This window comes from Eptesicus fuscus, chromosome 17 (genome assembly GCF_027574615.1).
Source record: "Eptesicus fuscus isolate TK198812 chromosome 17, DD_ASM_mEF_20220401, whole genome shotgun sequence".
Lineage (NCBI taxonomy): Eukaryota > Metazoa > Chordata > Mammalia > Chiroptera > Vespertilionidae > Eptesicus > Eptesicus fuscus.
Genome location: NC_072489.1, coordinates 38,162,517 through 38,184,191, shown reverse-complemented (window position 1 = coordinate 38,184,191; position 21,675 = coordinate 38,162,517). Strand labels below are relative to the sequence as shown.

Genomic DNA, 21,675 nt, shown 5'->3' with positions numbered 1-21,675 from the left:
GGTGTTTCTAGTTTCTTCGGATATATTCCCAGGAGTGGGATTACTGGGTCAAATGGGAGTTCCATTTTCAGTTTTTTGAGGAAACTCCATACTGTTCTCCGCAGTGGCTGCACCAGCCTGCATTCCCATCAGCAGTGCACAAGGGTTCCTTTTTCTCCGCATCCTCACCAACACTTGTCGTTTGTTGATTTGTTGATGATAGCCATTCTGACAGGTGTGAGATGGTACCTCATTGTTGTTTTGATTTGCATCTCTCGGATAATTAGTGACGTTGAGCATGTTTTCATGTGTCTCTTGGCCTTCCTTCTGTCTTCTTTTGAAAAGATTCTATTTAGGTCTGTTGCCCATTTTTTTATTGGATCATTTATCTTCCTTTTATTAAGTTGTATAAGCTGCCTGTAGATGTTGGAGATCAAACCTTTATCAGTGATGCCGTTTGCAAATATGTTCTCCCATGCAGTAGGCCTTCTTGTTGTTTTGTTGATGGTTTCTTTTGCTGTGAAAAAGCTTTTTATTTTGATGTAGTCCCATTTGTTAATTTTCTCTTTAGTTTCCATTGCCCTAGGGGCAGTGTCAGTGAAGAATTTCTTTTGGCATATGTCTGAGATTTTGCTGCCTGTGGATTGCTCTAGTATTTTTATGGTTTCCCGTCTTATGTTTAAGTCCTGTATCCATTTTGAGTTTATTTTTGTGTATGGCGTAAGTTGGTGATCTAGTTTCATTTTTTTGCATGTATCTGTCCAATTTTCCCAACACCATTTATTGAAGAGATTGTCTTGACTCCATTGCATGTTCATGCCTCCTTTGTCAAATATTAATGAGCATAGTGGTTTGGGTCAATATCTGGATTCTCTGTTCTGTTCCATTGATCTATATGTCTGTTCTTGTGCCAGTACCAGGCTGTTTTGAGAACAGTGGCTTTGTAATACAGCTTGAAATCTGGTATTGAGATCCCTCCTACTTTATTCTTCTTTCTCAGGATTGCTGTGGCTATTCGGGGTCTTTTTTTATTCCAGATGAATTTTTGGAGAGTTCTTTCAAGGTCTGTGAAATATGCCATTGGTATTTTAATGGGGAGTGCATTGAATCTATACATTGCTTTGGGTAGTATGGACATTTTAATGATGTTGATTCTACCAATCCATGAACATGGTATGTTCTTCCATCTGTTTACGGCTTCCTCTATCTCTTTTTTCAGTGTCCTGTAGTTTTCCGTGTATAGGTCTTTTACCTCCTTAGTTAAGTTTATTCCTAGGTATCTTAATTTTTTTGGTGCGATGGTAAATGGGATTGCCTTTTTAGTCTCTCTGTCTGTAAGTTCACTATTGGTGTATAGAAAGGCCATAGATTTCTTGGCGTTAATTTTGTATCCTGCTACGTTGCCAAATCCATTTATTAATTCTATTAGTTTTTTGACGGAGTCTTTCGGATTTTTTATGTACAATATCATGTCGTCTGCAAATAAAGACAGCTTTACTTCTTCTTTTCCAATTTGGATGCCTTTTATTTCTTCTTCTTGTCTAATTACAATGGCTAATACTTCCAGTACTATGTCAAACAGGAGTGGTGAGAGTGGACATCCCTGTCTTGTTCCTGTTCTTAGGGGAAATGTTTTTAGTTTTTGTCCATTGAGTATGATGTTTGCTGTGGGTTTATCATATATAGCTTTTATTATGTTGAGGTATGAGCCTTCTATTCCCACCTTGTTGAGAGTTTTTATCAAGAAAGGGTGTTGGATTTTGTCAAATGCTTTTTCTGCATCAATTGATATGACTATGTGATTTTTAGTGAAGTGATAAATCTTGGACTAAGGTGGTAGCAGTGGAAATGGCCAAGAATGAATCCATACCACTTTAAGACAGACATTCCACAATTTAGTAACAAATTAGCTATGGAAACAAAAGTACAGAATTCAAAGCTGTTCCAAGCTCTGGAGGGTCTAGAACAATGAAGTCCTCACTGGAACAGAAGCCTTTAGAGATATTGGATTTGATGTGACAGTCTCAAGAGGGACAGTTTGTAACTTGAAGAGTACATCACAGCTGAGTGACCAGAGGTCAATCTCCTTTATGAAATGATTTCTGAGGCACATGGATGAAAAAGGAAGTTATATTAGCTAGCACATTTGCTATAATCATAAAAACCAAAATATGGCTTTTTTTCACTTTATTAGTACTTATAAAATAAAAACAATTTGTGAAAATATTTCCCTATTCAAGATAGAGAAACTACAATCTTTGCAAAATATACACACCCATAATTGTTACAATACATATCCTTGTATACACCTTGGACATTAGAAAAGTATTTAAGAATCATACCCTATAAAAGTTGGGAGAAGAAACGTTTTCCTCAACCTTGGTCATATATGTAACATTCAAGTACTTAAAACTACATTGTTGAAATAAAATGCCTCTAGTTTCCAGGATCAAAGGGATGTAACTTTCAAGGCCCCATAGGTTCTTTTATTTGTGCAAGGTCAAGAACCAGGAGAGGGTTCCCTGAGCGTTAATTTACCTTAGGTAGGTCAAGCAGTGGTTTACTTTCCATACTTTATCATGGAACTAAGGGGGTCGGGGGAATAAGGCCATGGAAACCCATCTCAGGCAGGTCCCCTTCTTAGCATTCCTATCTATGTAGTGTGGCTCCTACAAGAGGATTTTTAACCATTGAGCTCTAAAATGCTGATTCTATATTATCTAAGATACTTGCAAAATGATGCTTTTGCAAGTCTAAACTCCTATATTGTGAACTAGGATAAAGTTATGATAGTGTGACTCCCTAAATAGACTTCATTTAGGGTTTGTCAGGTGGGGAGCATTTGAAACGATCAGTAAACCAAAATATTCACTCTTGGAACTATTGGAGAAGATCCGTTCTTACTAAGGCATAAACCTCAGAAGCCAAGTTCCTTCTTACTTTGGAAGAACTGTGACCAAAGGATGGGAAAGAACCTGTAATCTTTCAAATCTGCAGGCTTAAAATAATAGACGCTACATCTGACAAAGAGCTGGAGCCCATTATAGCTTCAGCAATAAAGGGTTCATTGTTACAAAAAAATCATTTGCATGCATTTCCCACTTTCTGATTAAATTCCCAAGCTTTCTTAATATTCAATTATCTGTTTAACAGCAGAGTGTTGGCTTGCTGAAGTTCCAGATATGAAATGTCATTTTATTTCATGACACTAATATCATGATGTAGCTTTGACATTTAATATCATATTGATATACTAGATTTAACAGTGATTATTTTTTTCTATTCAAGAAACTACAAAAGTCAACCAACCATGGAATTCACAGGTCTTTACATTTAACATATAATATGAATCATTATTACAAATAATCCCATAAGGCAAAAAGACTATAAAAATAAGTTTAATAGGATTGCTGCACTTAGAGAGTTGTTTTAAAAATATATATTCCAAAGTTCTCTAAGTATTTGGCTTAGAGGGTAAGGAAGTTATCTATTAGGATGAACCATAAGTTAAAAGGTAAGTCTCTGTCATTTCAAATGGTTCAATCTAATAAATTCCTGAGAAAATTTTATTTGGCATCACACTATAAATTCAAAGGGAATTTATATAAAAACCACATTTCTAATGAGGAGAAAACACTTTAGGATAGAAATGGCACATTGGCCATGCCACGATTTCTTTCTTGTGATTAAAAATAAACAACTGCCGAAACCGGTTTGGCTCAGTGGATAGAGCGTCGGCCTGCGGACTGAAAGGTCCCAGGTCCGATTCTGGTCAAGGGCATGTACCTTGGTTGCGGGAACATTCCCAGTAAGGGGTGTGCAGGAGGCAGCTGATCGGTGTCTCTTTCTCATCGATGTTTCTAAATCTCTATCCCTCTCTCTTCCTCTTTGTAAAAAAAATCAATAAAATATATTAAAAAAAAAAACAAAACAACTTAGTGTGGTTTAAAAAAAACACCCAAAAATCAGAAGACAATTAAAATTATAGAATGATAGTTACAGTTGCTAATGCCACTGAAAGAGAAACTATTAGTCAAATTTGGTGATTTAAAAACTTTTCAAAAAGTTTACATATAAAGAAGTCTGGCATTAAAATGAAAAGGCACAAATATGGGTTAAAAGAATAATAATCATTTACAAGAGCCTTGAAAATAAGGCTAAATTATTTGTATTTTAACACCATTAAGTAGGCACCTATTACAAAGTTCAGCTTTGGCCTCCTAAATGCAATTATGTTTCAAATGAATTTTCAACATACTAATCATAGCAGCATTATTACCAGTAAGTTTCTTAGCCTCTACACTGCTAAAAGAGCATCTAAAATTTCCTCCCAACATAAATCCCATCATTGCAAAAATATACACTTAACTTTGAGTTCGATCCCCACTGATGTTGCATAAAGGAGGCAACCAATCAATGTTTCTCTCTCCCCCATTCCTATCTCTCTAAAAATTTTTTTAAAAATCAATAAACGTATCCTTCATGATGATAAAAAAAGACATACCATATTCAAAAATGATACTTAAACTATGAAATTTATTAAATATAATCAATTAATACCGATTTTCCAGGTATGTGCATATGTGGTGTTTGTACTCGGTGACGGTGGACTTGTAAAAAAAATACACATTCCCGCAATGATGCTTCATGTGGAACCCTGGCACCATTTACGAATGGCCGCTCCAGCACTACTGGCTACTACGCAGAGCGCGCCACCCACCGTCCACCACGTTGGTACATCAGACAGGAAAATAATCTGAAAGATAAAAGCAAAAACCACATCCATAGTCTTCGTTAGTGCCACTAGCCCAGCTTTTTCTATCTGAAGGGCTTTGGTGAGAAACACCTGACCCGCCAAACCAAACAGCCCGATTAGTAGGAGAAAGAGCCTTTCTATCCCACAGTTCGGCAGCCTCCACATTCCAAATACAAAGAGGATGATGATGGACTCCAGGAGGCCAGCCACTACGTAATACCAGATGGTCAAAAAGTAGTCCACAGATTTCCCCATTTTTCTGAGGATAACGAGAGTCAAGGCATTAGCCACAGCATATCCGAGTGCTGCAAACGTGCCCTTCAGGTGATCTGAGTAGCTTCCAGTCACCTTTGCAGCGTTGGAACCAAACAGAAAGGGCGGCCTCACGATGAGGATCACTCCAGTGAAGGCGAATGCGGTGAAGAGAACATCCCAAAGGCTGTATTTTTCCTTGAGAAATATGCAAGCAAATAGAGACGTAAACACTGGACAGCTAAACGCTATGACCGTGGCATCGGCGAGGGACGTTGTATGGAAAGCGTAGTATAAAAGGATCATGGCGGTAGAACCGAGAACTCCTCTGAGAATGAGCAAGATTCGTAGATCTTTTGGGCCTATAAACCCAGTTCTGGAAATTCAAACGAAGGAATGCATATTAAACGAAACTTGCTATTTGTTTTTAAACTATAATTTTTAATAAAGTATTATTTTAGAAGTCTTAACTATCAAAAAATAGGGGAATAGCAAATTAAATATGATAATGTCCACAACTACTATATCCCTTTAAAAAATGTTTTCTAAGTATACCTAACGACATTAAAGTGTTCACAGTATAAGCAAAAATAATACAAGAGAACTACATAAACAGTATCATTTAGTAAATAGATATATATTGTTTCTTTCTTCTTATGTTAGATATAATTTGCTACATGTATATATAGAGTGTCCCCCAAAATGTATACATACTTTGAATAATGATAAAGGCAGTGTTTATTAAAATACATTTCATTTTGAAAATGTAACAAAAATCAGCTGTTAACATATTAATACAGTTTGGGGGGGCACCCTGTATATGCTTGCAAAAAAAGACAAAGGAAAATATACTGAAATGCTCATTGTGGTGAGACCTCATTCTAGTATAGTAATTTTCCTTCTTTACATTTATTTTCCCCAAATTTTCTGTGAAATATGTAAATATATGAAAGCATGTTATTTGATAAGAAGTACAATTTCAAGATTTAGCTGCCCCATATAAGAAAACTTGGTCATGGACAGTGTGCATTCTTATGAGTTTTTCTATAAAAGCGGAAGCAATGCTACATGTTCTGTAAGTCTTTGAATGTGAGAGAACTTTTCACTGTTCTCTTTAGGAAAAGAGTTAAAACACACTGAAAAAGAACCTGAAGTATTCAGTAAGTATAACTGCCATCAAAGTTTTTTAATTAAATATTTACTAAACAGAATTCTGTGTTAGTTCCAGTCTAGGTGCATCTTGCTGATCTATGTTGGAACTGGACATCTTTAGGGCAGCATGTAGGCCAGACATGGGGACCCTGGGTCTCTGGAGTCCGAAGTAAAAGTGTGGTCACCTTTGGTCCATACTTTGAGAAGCTAGGAATCTTCCTCAATAGTGAAATTTAAAATGGGTCGAACTAAATTATCACCAAGGATTTAAGAAAATTCTTCCAGTGCCTTCCCCTGACAATACTTTTATTCCAAAATGGGGAAGATGAACAATATTGACCTTAGCAAATTTTAACCTTTTTCACCAAACCCTCAGTATATAGACTGAAACAATTCTAAGAGAATATGCACAGTATTATAGATATAAGGAGAGTTCCGTGGCAAGCGACTGAAGCTTTTAATTTGGGGTTTAAACATCTTTGCCAAAGAGAGAAAGAGCCAGGAAGCCACCAGGAACCAGACTGGTCTCTTTTTCCCAGGGTTCAAAGTACACAGGGGTGCACAGAGGTTATAACAGTGTGGGAGAGGCATACTTTTAACCTGGGGAGGGTGTGTGTGTGGCAGAATTCACATGAATGAGGAAGATGGGATGGGTGAGATCAATGCTACATTTTTAAAAAGCACTCTGATCTATAATAATTCCATTTGATTCTTGTAACCACACCAGGTAGAGGATAAATATTCCCTTCAGTTTACAGATGAGGACACTGAATATGGAAAGCAGTTACAAAGCCCCTCAAGATTACCTTTCCCCTTTCCCACAGCACCTTAGACCTAAATATTACTATGGTAGCTGCCTCTCTGCCCTTGTAGCAGAGCAATCTATTCTACCTAAAGAAACCTCTGACACTGGGAGACAATACCACATCCTCTTGTTTACTTTTTCTTCCAAATACTAGTTATACCAAAACAAAGAAGGGAAGGTGGTACAAGATGAGAGGAATTATACCAGGAAAGTTTTGTTCTCAAAATGAGGGTGGAGAATAACTGAATCTCTTTATCTCCCTCTGATGGGCATGTTGTGTGTGCTTATGAGCATCTGATTTAGGTGGGATCCTTGTGACTTTTCAGTAATCAGAGACAAAGGGTGTAGGGACTGGCAAATCTATGACAGGGGCCGGAACCGGTTTGGCTCAGTGGATAGAGCGTCGGCCTGCGGACTCAAGGGTCCCAGGTTCGATTCTGGTCAGGGGCATGTGCCTTGGTTATGGGCGCATCCCCAGTAGGGGGTGTGCAGGAGGCAGCTGATCGATGTTTCTCTCTCATCGATGTTTCTAACTCTCTATCCCTCTCTCTTCCTCTCTGTAAAAAATCAATAAAATATATCTTTTAAAAAAAATCTATGACAGGGATTAAAGCAGATACTATAGAGTAAATTTGAGCAGGTCAAAAGATTTACAACCATTTATTAATATCATCTACTTTGCAGTTAGGAAATACTTACTTTCTGTATATTAAGCAAGGGATAACGACTAACATTTGGAACACACATCGGAATGCACTAATTTCTACAGCATGGAGGCTTTGCACTTTTTTAACAAATAAAGAGCCCACTGAGAAAAGGAAGGCAGACAATAATGTGTAAAACAAGCCAAGTCCAGGACAGGGTGCTTTCTTCTTAGCTTCTGAAAAAGATAAATTCTGGTTAGTCCTTACTTCCAAGTGTATGCTTTATCATTTTCAGTTAGAAACTGAGAAAAATGGGACAATGTTAATGGGTAACAAGCTGCAAATATTACCTCCTAAGCATGTCTATTTTTTGGATTGGAAAAAATTTTCCCACCAAAAATGAAGAACCACAGAAGAAGGAAACAATTTAAACTTGTGTTTTCTTAAATGCAATTTCACCCTATAAAATGGATTTCCTTTAACTCGCTGAAGAGACATCCCTCACCTACAAGTCAAAAAGAAGTAAAAATAGTAAAGAAGTCTTTTAAGAAATACTTGTCAAGATGGCTAGAGAAAAATGCTTCCAAATGATGTTTTGTATCATCTCACTGGTGAACTGTGCTTTATGAAGACAGTGATCTTTCCTGGAAAACAGTTCATAACTGCTCTATGGCTACTTGTTGATGAGCTGACTTCCCCCACAAGCCTGCGAGCTCCTCCAGGGCTGGGGCCTCAGCGGTCTTGTTCATGCCTGGCACATGGAAGACCCTCAATAAATATGTGCTGAATGAAAGGATGTGAGAGAATCTCCTGGAAAGATGCAGAGTGTAAAACACTGGCAACAGCATGATTTAGGAAGGCTCTGTGTTTTGTTAATTTCAACCATTAGTCAAATATTTGAACCTCTCATGGTTTACAACATATCTTTCATTTAGAGCATAAACTTTCGAGGACAAGGGGGGGGAGGGGCTATATACCCTTCTGACCCCAAAGTGCTTTTTCTTTTCTTTTTTAATCCTCACCCAAGGATACTGATGAGAGAGTGCAAGTAAGAGAAAGAGAATGAGAGAGAGAAACATCAGTGTGAAAGAGAAACATCATTCGTTCAGTTGCCTCCTGTACGCACCCTGAATGGGGATTGAACCAGCAATATAGGTATGTGCCCTGACTAGAAATCAAACCCACAACCTTTTGGTGTATGGGAGGATGCTCCAACCAACTGAGCCTCCCAGCTAGGGCCCAAAGTGCTTTTTAAAAACATTTTAAAATTAGAATTGTCATCTAATACCAACTTCCTGGTTAACCGGCGCCAGGACACTTGTGCTTTCTCTAGGCCCATGGTCGGCAAACTGCGGCTCTTTGGCCCCTTGAGTGTGGCTCTTCCACAAAATACCACTGCCTGGGCGAGTCTATTTTGAAGAAGTGGCGTTAGAAGAAGTTTAAGTTTAAAATATTTGGCTCTCAAAAGAATTTTCAATCGTTGTACTGTTGATATTTAGCTCTGTTGACTAATGAGTTTGCCGACCACTGCTCTAGGCCATCAAGTATTCAATCTATTTATGATAGTCTGAGCCTTAAACTTCTATTTAGCCACTTCCTCTGTCTTAGTTGCCTAAAACAGGAGTAGAACCCGCTTTCAATCTTACCTCCTGGCATTCAAGAGAGCAAAATGGAGAAGAGTGAGCAGAGAACTCCCTAAAAGGCCACACACTGAACTCACAAAAAGGAGAGAATAAAAAGTAAACTTTACTGGCTCTTATTTGCTAAGAGCACGGCAGAGCTAAAGGATGTGTGGGCCCATGCAACTTGTAGTAAAACCAGGATCACCATTCCATCTAGAAATGTACAATGTGTTCTTCCACTATAGAACGGTATTATATAATGAGTTATATGTGGGTGTGTAGGTGTGTTTGTGTTAAAATGTCCTTCCATTATAAAGGCAAATACCAGGTAATGTATTTTAAGATCCTACTGTTAGTTAGATATCTTTGCCCACAAGTGACACATTTGCTAAGTGTGATGATGCAGTCTTCCTGTTGGCATTGTACAGCCTGTCCTTGGCAGTAACAGATGCCATTCTGGTCAGAGGCTTCACCTCTTCCTGTTCTAGGTGCACAGCTGAAGAGAATGAGCTGTCATGTTACAGATTTTACGTTGTCTAAGTGCCAGTCTCCACATTTTGTTCTGTAATCATGTGCTCAGATACTGCAGAACAAACTACACATACCTACTCAGCCCATGAGAAGGGAGCTTTAGAAGACTGCTAAGTTAAGCACCACCACTCAGTACATGTTTTGGCTGCAGTCAGCCTTAGAATTTAGCTTCTGAAATTTCAGAATTCAAGTCCAAATAAAATAGTTTTTCTTCAAAGAAACCCAACCCATACATAGAACCTACACTCTCAGACAGAACAGAACGAGATCAAGGACAGAAAACACCTTCCTGGTCTATATTTAAAGGATCTTCTCCAACCTAAACTTCTGTTTTTCTCCAAGAATATTTTAACATGCTATTTTAACTTTTTGAAGACTTAATTCCACATCCCTGGCTCTGATTATCTTTTCCTTAAGACACATTCACTCACATATTTTCTTGCATATGAACTTTTAGGGCCCATGCTTCCCAATGGGGACAGGGCAGTTGGTACAAGGCCAGCTGAACTTGATTATTTGTTAATGGGGGTGAGAACTGACTCTACACAGGCAACCCTCAGTCTCTTACTGAATAATAATTTCAATACTCTGTCAATGGAGATGAGCAAGAGTAGCATAATCCAGAGGCATTTGCTTATGTAATAAGCTTCCAAGTTCATATCTCACTATAAGCATATCTATTAATTTGGTGACTCTAAGTAACTCAAATTTGCCATAGTGCAACTTCCTGTGTTAGAAGAAAACAGAAAAGTTGCTCAATGTCTGCTTTAAACTGGTGATTCGAAATCCTGGTTGGGAATTAGAACCAACTAGTAGTAACGTTTTAATTTTTTTAATACATCTTTATTGGTGAAGGTATTACATATGTCCCCTTTTTCCCCTATTGACCCCTTCTAGCCTGTCCCTGCCCCTCACTCCTGCCCCAGGCCTTAGCCATACTATCAACTCTATCCATGTACAGATAGAGTAGGGGGACCATGACCCCCTACTCTAACCAACCAAATAACTTGTATGCATATATCCATGTATATATGCATACAAGTTATTTGGTTGGTTTCTTCCCACCCACCCCATCCTAAAATTTTAATTCCCAAGCCCTGCCCTAGACCTATTGAAACAGGATCTCTGTAAACTGTACAAAGCTCTACTGGCTAGAGAATCACAGTTAAAGAACTCATTCCTTCCAGGGGAATGCAAGGCACAGACCCAAGACAACTTCTTGCTTCAGTCTAAGATCCACACAGCCCCTCAAGAAAATAAATAGATGTCTTAGGGTAGTTGTATGTTGTCTGTGAGGGTTATCCAAGAATGTAAGAAAAATTGGTAACAGTTTCAACCTGAACTTGAAAATGAGTTTTGTTGAGGTAACCAGTTGATTCAAGAGGCTAAAATGATATTGTCACTAAGTTCAATGACAACAGTACTGTGGTTTAAAGTGTTTCTGTGGCAATCCTGTTTCTGGAATATCATCTGGTCCCCTTTTAATAACTATTGCTAAGCCTTATTTTTACCAACTTTCTTTGAAGTTATAAGACTCCACAAGATTCTAAGCGCAATCACTTATATTGGTTTGTCATTTTGCCACGTGCCGCCTGAGTGAACAGTGTTCCTCTTCCATTCCCATACAGGGGAAACGTTTAAGAGTTTGCAAAGCCCGACTCTGCATTCCATCAGAATGACATTTAGCCATAGGGTGATAAGGTGAGAAACTGACCTCTTCAAGGTCTGCACATCTGGCCAACCCCGCTTGGGGTAACTCCTGCTCTAGAGAGAGGCTCTACCATGCATAAAGGAATAGAAGTCTGTTCATTTCTGTTAGCGTTTAGGACAAAAGTGGAGCAAGAGTCATTTTCCTGGAGTTTATCTCTCTAAATTGGAGAAAGGGCATACAGAGAGGAGGGAAGCTGGGGTGCAGCAAGACACATAGGAATCCCGAGTCACACTTAGGGGAGGTGACCCAGAAGACGAGGTGGTGCCGACTGTGTAACTGTGTCTGGAAAAGGCATCTGCTTATTTCCCTCTTCTTCCAAGCAGCTGCTCCAAGTGGGTGGTGGAGTTCAAGGAGAAATGTGCTTGAGGCTAATAGAAAGGGCCCTAGGCTAGGTTTCTAGCAAGCTGGTGCTGCAGGGACCTAAGCCAGATCTTCATAAAAACAAAAGAGCCCAAGCCCTCCCTTCCTGGGCCTCACTTTCCTCTTTTGTCAAAGTAAGGCGTTGCAGGAGATCATGGGTTTTTCCCACGGGGTCCTTGGCTTGGGGGACGAGTCCCTGAACCCCTTAACCTCATCAGTAAGAGTATCACTCTGCCTTCTTGTGCATCAGTTGCTATCAAGTCCTCCTAACCCCAACTCTGCCTTCCCAAGATTCTGGGACAAACATTTTTTAGACTCGAAAGTTTTTCAACTTCCTCTTCAGGGTACACCGTTTACCACCGAGATCAGTTTTCATGGTTAGCTTCCTCCCAGCCACGGCCGCTGTGGGATGGCCTTTCTCGCTGACCACCCAACCTCCGACCTCGAGCGCCCAACTGCCATCTGACTCCACCGACTTGCCCGCAGCACTTTAATTATAGGAACAGTTGAACAGTTTTAGAATCCCCAAAGAGTTCCAAACACAATCAGAAACTTTCTCGGGCTTCGCGCCCGCGGATACAGGGGACTTCTGCTTTGCTGCCCCCAGGTGACAGCTCCCAGGTTTTCGGGGCTCTAGGCAGGGCAGAGTAGGGGGTCATGGTCCGCAATGCGCCCCGCGCCAGCGCCCGCCCGGCCCCCAAGGGCGAGACGGGCGCCAGGGTCCGCACCGCGCACTCACCAGGCTGCGCGCGCGAACCGCACGGCGAGGAGCGGCACAGCCAGCACCAGCTGCGGCCCGGGGTTTCTACTGCCTCCGCCGGCTCTTCCCTCGCGGCCGCCGGCTCTTCCCTCGTGGCCGCCGGCTCTGCACTCGCGGACGGGGATGTGTCGGTTTTCAGCGGCAGCCCGGGCTCCCGCAGCTCGGCGACCCCGGTGCTGTCGAGGGGCCGCATTGCGCGGCCGGCGCTCTCCCCGCGGCCGTCACAGAGTCTGGCGTTGAGCTTGGCTGCCTGGTTCTTTGCTGGCGGGGTGGGGGCGCGCCTGCGCGCGCGGCCCTCCTGTGCCCGGGGTAGGGCTGTCCTTCGCCGCCCTCCCACCTCCAGCTCCTTACCCTCCTGTGCAGCTGGAGGTCAGCCAGCTCTCTGATGGGGCTTCGTTGGCCACAGCTGACCCGAAGGCGTCCACCCTTCTGCTGCGGTCTGGCTAGACTGGCCAGAGCTTTGGAGTCATCTTTCCCAAGACACAGTGAACCCTTTCCCTTGGGCAGGCCTTCAGGAGGTTAGGAGGGTACCCCTTTGTTTATTGGTGTGGCGCCATAGTCCCTTCTCGAAGCTTTGTCAACCCCAAGCTTTTTCCCCATGACTCATTGCCTCTTACCCATGGAGGGTAGAATGTTACTGGTTCTAGGTCTTGAAAAAGGGGGTAAGGGATTTGCACATAACCACAAGGAAAATATATCAATAGAACTGTGATAGAACCCATTTATATGTCCTTTGTAACAGTAGGCACTCGTTATTGGTCCTTCTAGGTTGTAGGCAGTTAGATGTGAGCAGAGGGAGGAGGATGGGCCAGGTACAGACGAAGGTCACGAGGGTGGAAAGCCCTAGGTGCCTAGCAAGGGGCAGTCAATTGTAGGGTGGGGCCTCATCCCGGGGTAACTTAGTCCTTCCCTAGCATATCAGTGGTCATGTGGTTTGCACTCCCTGACCTTTCCTCCATGGCAATAACATCTAGGCCTCCATTGTATTTCATCTCCCACGTGCCTGTAATAGACATTTTGCATACCCATTCTTATTCCTTTTGCCTACCTCCCTGTATAATCCTTGTCCTACCTCATATAAGCAGCTGGCTTATGGAGGGTGGGGGATTGCAGAGCAAATTTTTGTGGATGACCTGCTGCTCTCCCACACTGCTGGCATCCTATATAATAATCCTATCTAATAAAAGAGTAATATGCAAATAGACCATCACCCCAACACACAAGATGGCTGCCCCATGTGGACACAAGATGGCCACCACAAGATGGCCAGCAGGGGAGGGAAGTTGGGAGAGACCAGGCTTGCAAAGGAGGGCAGTTGGGGCAACAAGGCCTGCAGGGGAGGGAAGTTGGGGCAACCAGGCCTGCAGGGGAGGACAGTTGGGGGGACCCAGGCCTGCAGGGGAGGGCAGATGGGAGGGGGAAGGCCTGCCGGGGAGGGCAGTTGGGGCAACCAGGCCTGCAGGGGAGGGCAGTTGGGGGGACCCAGGCCTGCAGGGGAAGGCAGTTGGGGGGAACCAGTCCTGCAGGGGAGAGCAATTAGGGGTGACTAGGCGAGCAGGGAGGGCAGTTGGGGGCGACCATGCATGCAGGGGAGGACAGTTGGGGGTGACCAGGTCGGCAGGGGAGGGCAGTTAGAGGTGACCTGGTCAGCAGGGGAGGGCAGTTAGGGGCAATTGGGCTGGCAGGGGAGGGCAGTTAGGGGCGACCAGGCTGGCAAGGGAGGGAATTTAGGAGTGACTGGGCCAGCAGGGGAGGGCAGTTAGGGGTGACCAGGCCTGCAGGAGAGGACAGTTATGGGCAACCAGGCCTGCAGGGGAGGGCAGTTTCGGGCAAACAGGCCAGCAGAGGAGGGCAGTTAGGGGCAATTGGGCCAATAGGGGAGCAGTTAGGTGTCGATCAGACTGGCAGGGAAGTGGTTAGGGGGTGATCAGCCTGGCAGGCAGAAGCGGTTAGGGGAAATCAGGCAGCCAGGCAGCCAGGCGAGCAGTTGAGAGCCAACAATTCTGGATTGTGAGATGGGCACCAGATTGGAGAGTGTGCAGACTGGGCTGAGGGACACCCCCCTCCCCATGCACGAATTTCGTGCACCAGGTCTCTAGTTAATGGAATAAATGCTCATATATTATTCAGCCCTATCTCTGCTTAATTGGCTCAGGTAGTGACAGGCAGCCTAGACCCATTGGTTGTCTGGTATCAGAATGGCTTTAGTATTACAGTTTATATATTCCCTTTAACTTCTCTTCTGCTGATCTTGACATATAAATGGTATCAATTATAGTCATTCTTTTATCTTAACTAAGCCTATAAGAACCATGAAAACATAAAAAGTAACTGGTATGCCCTAACTGGTTTTGCTCAGTGGGTAGAGCGTCAGCCTTCGGACTGAAGGGTCCTAGGTTCAATTCTGGTCAAGGGCATGTATCTTGGTTGCGGGCACATCCCCAGTGGGGAGTGTGCAGGAGGCAGCTGATCAATGTTTCTCTCTCATCAATGTTTCTAACTCTCTATCCCTCTCCCTTCCTCTCTGTGAAAAAATCAATAAAATAAAAAAAAAGTAACTGGTAAGAAAAGTATGGACCAGGCTAGAACTGGCTCTGTTTGGGCTTCATCGAGCAGGTGTGTGTCATGATTAAGTTCTTTGAGCATTGTTGTTTCAAGGCCTGATACCAATGACATTGAGCTGGTGAGAAGTGGGTTTCCGCACAGTGTGAAGGATGGGGAAATCCTGATAACGGGGGAGACCAGCTCAGAGCCTACTGTAATGCTCTAGTGACTCGAGGCAGAGGAGGCAGAGGGGAAAGATTGATTAGGAGGTGGAATGGACTAGGACTTGATGGGAAAGAGTATTGCTTCTGTATGCAAAATCATGCAGTGTTACAACGGAAACTCCTCTGCTTCTGAAGGAATTGGATCCTCCAGTGAGGACAGCACCTCTCACTATGATGCCAGGTAACCACAGACAGGGTGGCACTCCCATCATTCTGGTGTTAAGATGTGAGAAGGAAGGTGAAAGTAGAGGACAGCTGGGTTCTAGAATCCTTATTAACAAATGAAAGTCCAAGATCCTCACCATCCCAGTGGTGGCAGATGGAGACCTCCAGGTTCCACAGGAGGAGTTAGATTCCTGATTTCTAGTACTGTTTGCCAGTCAGGTATGCAGTTGCATTACAAATGTAGTGTAGTGTAGTGTAGTGTAGTGTACACCTTTGATAGTGGTTTTCTTTTTTGTAATGCAACTGCCTCACTTGAACTTTGAATGCTGAGGCATACACTTCAAAGATGTGTCTACTCCAGAGACAGCTATCTGGAATAAACACATAGCCAACCACAGAACTACATAAAGGGCGAGGTCACCTCCTGGTCCTGAGGCTCCTTTGTTTTAGAGATCTTGGTTGATTTCAACAGCCAAAATCATTTGTGCCACTCCCCCCCACACCCCATTCTTCACCAATAAAGAGTGACTCCAGAAACCCTAGGCCCCTAGTCTGGACTCCAATGAAAGCAGGACGCCAGGCCCTGTGTACGTGCTCTCTTTCTACCTGAGACCCCACTGTATGGTCTCCGATATAATTTCCAGGCCCTGTGAGTAATTAACCTTTGTGGGTTTTTTCACACTTTCCTGATGGTTATTACTGAAGGGTGTCTTGCAATCATAATAAAAATTATAAGGGCCAAACCAGCCACAACATTGTGTATTGATAGGCTGAGACCAGCACAAAACAGTGAGTCTTATAAATCAGGAACTGTCTTTTCCTAGTATGTCTCTCTGATTCATACTAGACTAGTATCTTGGTATTGATTTCAAAGACTGCTTTTTTAAAAAAAAAAACATTTATTTTTTACCCTTTCAGCTAATACAACTTATAACTTGGAAAATGGCAGTTTGTTCCAAGAAATAAGGTCTAATATTTGTGTTTTAGGGAAAATCAGTACCGTAGAACATAAGATCGTAATTCTAAATAACCTTGGTAAATGAAGAGGGAACAAGGAAAAGAGGGGGATTAGCATAAATGTAGGATGGTACATTAGCAAGGCAAAATAAACTTCGAGGTGATAAGAAGTGACTCTAGAATTATAACAACAACAACAACAAAAATGCCAGGGTCGGCAACACAGTTCCCAACAGAGTTGATTCAAAGTAAATGGGACCTTGAAAAGCAGAGGCAAGAGAACAGGCTGGCTGCAGGAGTATGTGGCATCCTCACCTTTCTGCTGGTTTGCCTGACACCAGCGCCTTCTGTGAGGACATGACAATGGAAGGTGGCATGGCTTCCCTGCGGCCGTCTCGAGTACTTGTTGGATAGCTTGTGGCTGGGGCCCACAGGGAGCCTGGGAGGAGGCTGAGTTCTAAGGAAAAAGGACATCGGCATTAAAGCAAAGCCCTAAGTGCTCTCACTGCCTGGCTGGACAGGGCTGGTCACCTGTCACTGGGACAGGCTGCAGGCCAGGGGTATCCCTTGGTACACTGTCATGGAGGGACATGCCTGGAGAGGGTCCAGAGCAGGGGTCCTCAAACTTTTTAAACAGGGGGCCAGTTCACTGTCCCTCAGACCGTTGGAGGGCTGGACTATAGTTTAAAAAAAACTATGAACAAATTCCTATGCACACTGCACATACCTTATTTTGAAGTAAAAAAACAAAACGGCAAAAACACCCGCATGTGGCCCGTGGGCCGTAGTTTGAGGACGCCTGGTCCAGAGCCTAGAAGCAGGTGGCAGCCCAGGCTTTGGATGTGAGAGCTGGGTCTGCTCCATTGCAGGTCCCCTACCTGCCCCAAATGGATGAATGGCCTTTTGTGAAACCCATGGAAGGGGTAGGCCCCGTCTGAACACCTGGGCCTGTTCCCACCCTCCCCCCCCCCAAAAAAAAAAATGCCAGGGTCAGTTCCTTTAAAAAAACTTAAACATAGCTCTACCTGGTTTGGCTCAGTGGCTAGAGCGTCGGCCTGCAGACTGAAGGGTCCCAGGTTCGATTCCAGTCCCGGGTTGTGGGGCTGGATCCCCAGTGGGGGACATGCAGGAGGCAGCCGATCGGTGATTCTCTCTCATCGTTGATGTTTCTCTCTCTCTCTCCCTCTCCCTTCCTCTCTGAAATGGATAGAAGTATATTTAAAACATTAAACAGAATTACCATATGATTCAGCAAATTCACTTCTGGATATATACCTGGAAGAATAGAAAGCAGGGGCTCAAACAAATATCTGTACACCCATGTGCAGTATTGTTCACAGTAGCTTAAAAATAGAAACAACCCAAATGGCTACCAATAAATGAATGGATAAATAAAATGTATATACAGTACATACAATGAGATATTATTGAGCCTTAAAAAAGAAATGAAATTTTGACACATGCTACAACATGGATAAACCTTGAAAACATTATGCTAAGTAGAATAAGCTAAGCATAAAAAGGACAAAATTATATTATTCCAGTTATATGAGGGACCAAGAATAGTCAAATTCATAGAGACCAAAAATACCGTGGTGGTTGGCAGGGGCTAGCAGGGAGGAGGGAATGGGGAAGTTATTGTTTAACAGGCACAGAGTGTCATTTTGGGATGATGAAAGAATTCTGTGGATAGATAGTGGTGACGGTTGTGAATTCACTTAATGCCACTAAATTCTATACTTAAAAATGGTTAAAATAGTAAATTTTACTATATATATATATATCCACAATAAAAGTGTTTCTAAAAATGCCAAGGAAAACCATTCTGAGAGTATGCAACAGACAGCTAATAAACCAGCAAGGTAGATCCAAAATTGAAGTAAACCATGGTCTGTATACAAACTGAGACAGGCAAGGTATTTTCTCCAGCACTGGCCATAGTCTCTCCTCAGTTCTGGCAGATAATGACAGAGGGAAGATGTGGAGCATAACATAAGGAAAGAATAGGAACACACATGGTATAGAGTGTCCCAGGCTTGTGAAACATTTCCATCCAAGTAGTATCCCCCATAGCTAAAAAAATGTGAAGTTTGAACTCTAAACTTTAATTTCCGGGAACAGAAATTAAGCCTTTTTCAGAAATGGGTCCTGTGTCCCATGTGGAAAATTTATGTCAACTTTCCATTCTATTCCCTCATATATTTATCTCAGTACCATTTTTCATATAACTCATTCAACTAATGTTGTTTGCATGCCTACCCTGGTCCATTTACAATTCTTAATAGAGGCAGAGTAGGGAACAAAGGAGACTGGGCTGCATTCAGTCCTCACCGTGACAGGGATGGGGATGATGAAGGAAAAAGGTGCTAGCATTACCTACCTTTACCTAGTGGGCCGTGTCTTGTTTAGCATCCTGTTCCCTCCCAGTTTGACATGTTGGCCTAGGAGTAAGGACATTGAGTTCTCTGTGGTTGCATGGGTCTAGGCAAATTTCAGCTCTCTCAATTTCTATTTTCTCAGCTCAGAAGGCACAGGACTGGATTCCCAATCAGTTGCTGTAGGGCAGAAAACTGCCCTTCAGGCCTTGACATGGTTGAGACTTGCTCCAGTGATTCCTTGCTTTCCTACTTTCACCTGTTCCCACACTGCCAAAGGTAGCTCCCTTGTAAATGATTTCTAGCACCCCACAGAACCTGTATCCTCCTGTGGGAACTTGCTTTCTGTTTACAGATTCTTTGGGAGTGAGGATGCCTGAACTTGAGACTAGGCCCTAGATAATAAAAGTGCAATATAATGCACTTTAATCTTGAATTTGTTATAAATTTGGGATTTGGATTCTACCCAGTGCACATTTTAATAACTACCATTTACTAAATGCTCAAAATATGCCAAGCACTATTAAGTGCATGATTTCACTTAATTGTAAAGTGAGTTTTTTCAGGAAGTTCAGCGTAAGTTTTAAAAGCAGGTCTCTGATAGCTTCTCGGCCTTTTGGCTAAGATCAAGTGTAGTAAAAGCAGGGCTGTAGTCCGGGTGAGGCCACGCGCTCCTGGGTCCGGGTGAGGCTGGGTCCCGGGCCCGGGTGAGGCTGCACACCCCTGGGTCCGGGTGATGCTGGGTCCCGGGTACGGTTGAGGCCGTGCGCCCCTGAGTCCGGGTGAGGCCGCGCCCCTGGGTCCAGGCGAGACCAAACCAGAGGGAGTTGGACCTGCATTACCACCATTTGTCCACCATCCAGAGCTGAAAAGTCAGTGCAGACATGTACACATAAGGAACTGGTGGACATTGAAATTGGGTCTCAAAAGAACTGTTGGTCCAGAAAGAAACTCACTACAGACTGATTCATTTGCCTGTCAGCATAACTATTATTGCTCATCTCACATTCGGTTCTTATAAGTATATTTCTAGTAGCACATGATCTCACTCATCTAGGGGGAAAGATGAGCAACATAGACTGATGAACAAGAACAGACCCAGAAACAAGGAGGCATCGATCGGATGGTCCGGCCTCAGAGGGAGGGTAGGGGTGGGTGGGGGTAGTGGGGAGAGATCAACCAAAGGACTTGTGTGCATGCATACGAGCCTAACCAATGGTTAAGGACAACAGGGGGGTGGGGGCATCCGTGGGGAGGGGTGTGGTATGGGAATGGGGGGATGAGGACAAATATGTGACACCTTAATCAATAAAGAAATTTAAATAAATAAATAAATAAATAAATAAATAAATAAAAGCAGGGCTCTGGAGTCAGACTGCCTGAGTTTCCATCCTGGCTGGCTTACCAGGTGTGTGACTTTAGAAAAGTGACTTAGCCCCTTTCTGAACCTCTATTTTCGTTTCTATAATAGAATCTAGCTGCTGTGAGAATGAAGTAAGAGAAAAACGTAAAACACCAGATAGTAAGTACTCTTAAAAAAAAAGAAAAAAAAAAAAAAGGTGTGCATTCTATTATCTTCACTTTACAGATGAGAACATTGAGGCTCAGAGATGTTAAACAACTTGCCAAAGTCACATTGATTGGTTAGGGCATAGATAGGTTTGGAATCCAGGAATGCCTGAAGTCAAAGTCATGGTCCACACAACTCTACTCATCCAGAAGACTTGTTACCAGGTTTGCTGGTTTCTGAGAGGACCTCTTTAGAGCATAGTTTCTTTCACATTGAATCCTGACTTGGACCTTAAGGCCATTGCTATGGCAACATTCTGTGACTACTTTCTATGTTACAGTGATGCTGTGTAGTTTGCATCTTGACTTTCTTGGAGTAAAATGCTATGGATAAAGAAGAGCAGTAATTTTTTAATGCTATTAACAGAAGTCAACCTATTTCCTTATCTGTTATGCTCCAGTGACCACAGCTCTGATCTCTTTTTATCTCACATCTGTTGTCCAAAGCTGGGGATCTTAGCTAGGACCTAGTTGGGTAGGGAGAGTTCATAGGCAATTTGCCAAGTGAATAGGTACCCTCAAATAACACAGCTCTGATTTTAGTCCCTTCCTGGATCTTCTGCCTGTCTGAACCCTCCACTCTCTTGCTGTCTGCTCCATTTCTCTTTTCCCATTACCAGAGTTGATCTTCTTCCAACTTTTCATGCTGTCAAACAAAAAGGGAAAAATATTAATTTTTAATAATAAGAGTCCTCAAAGTGGAAGAAGGCTTAGGCAAGGTGTCCGTGAGTAGAGAACTCCAGTACCACTTGAGAGACAAACAGCTATACCACAGATACACACACATATGTAGTTCTTGGCTACTACAACTGAATCAGAGGCCAGCACTAGTCTTCTGCTATTTTTAAATTAAAAGGATTCTTCATTTTAAATGTATATAGTGCCATAATTCATCAAAAAATTTATAGTAGTTAACCACCTCTTAAATATGATTGTAGAAACAATGTGTGGATTCAGTCAGTTTGTTTAAAGTTAACTGTATGCTATGAAGTATTCTAAGAGAGGAAATCATGACACGTTCCATTCCATTAAAGGGGATTAAAAAGAATTATAAGCTAATTTGGATAGCCCTAGCAATTTCCTGGGTATTATAATTCTGTATAAACCTGACTCTTTATATTAAAACCGTATTCTGGTTTCCTACCATTAAGTAAGAAATTCCTTAACAGAGGCCTAGAAATGGCCTTACTGTCACGCACTTCTTCACCTCCAGATGGTCACTTGGTGCTCTGATGTAGACAGTATAGAATGTCTGCTATTTCACCTCTG

The 21,675-nt window shown here is 42.6% G+C and overlaps 1 protein-coding gene across 4 annotated transcripts; it reads right to left on the bottom strand.

Moving 5' to 3' along the window:
- Positions 1-1,835: 1,835 nt before the first annotated feature.
- LOC129152106 (solute carrier family 35 member G1-like) lies at positions 1,836-12,800 on the bottom strand. 4 transcript variants are annotated; one of them, XR_008558828.1, is made up of 4 exons: positions 12,173-12,231; positions 7,644-7,824; positions 4,540-5,363; positions 1,836-2,081 (listed from the first exon to the last, which is right to left on the bottom strand). XR_008558828.1 is itself a non-coding variant. In XM_054729362.1 (2 exons), the coding sequence occupies exons 1-2, from the start codon at positions 12,763-12,765 to the stop codon at positions 4,719-4,721; spliced, it is 231 nt and encodes a 76-aa protein (XP_054585337.1). In that variant the 5' UTR covers positions 12,766-12,800; the 3' UTR covers positions 4,623-4,718. The 4 variants fall into 4 exon arrangements, 2 of the variants coding, with proteins under 2 accessions (XP_054585337.1, XP_054585338.1); XR_008558829.1 differs by having other exon boundaries at positions 12,118-12,227; XM_054729362.1 differs by lacking the exons at positions 1,836-2,081; positions 7,644-7,824; positions 12,173-12,231 and adding an exon at positions 12,552-12,800 and having other exon boundaries at positions 4,623-4,735.
- Positions 12,801-21,675: the final 8,875 nt, after the last annotated feature.

Coding starts and splice junctions, on each gene's coding strand:
- LOC129152106 (XM_054729362.1), bottom strand. CDS start 12,765: ATGCGGCCCCTCGACAGCACCGGGGTCGCCGAGCTGCGGGAGCCCGGG.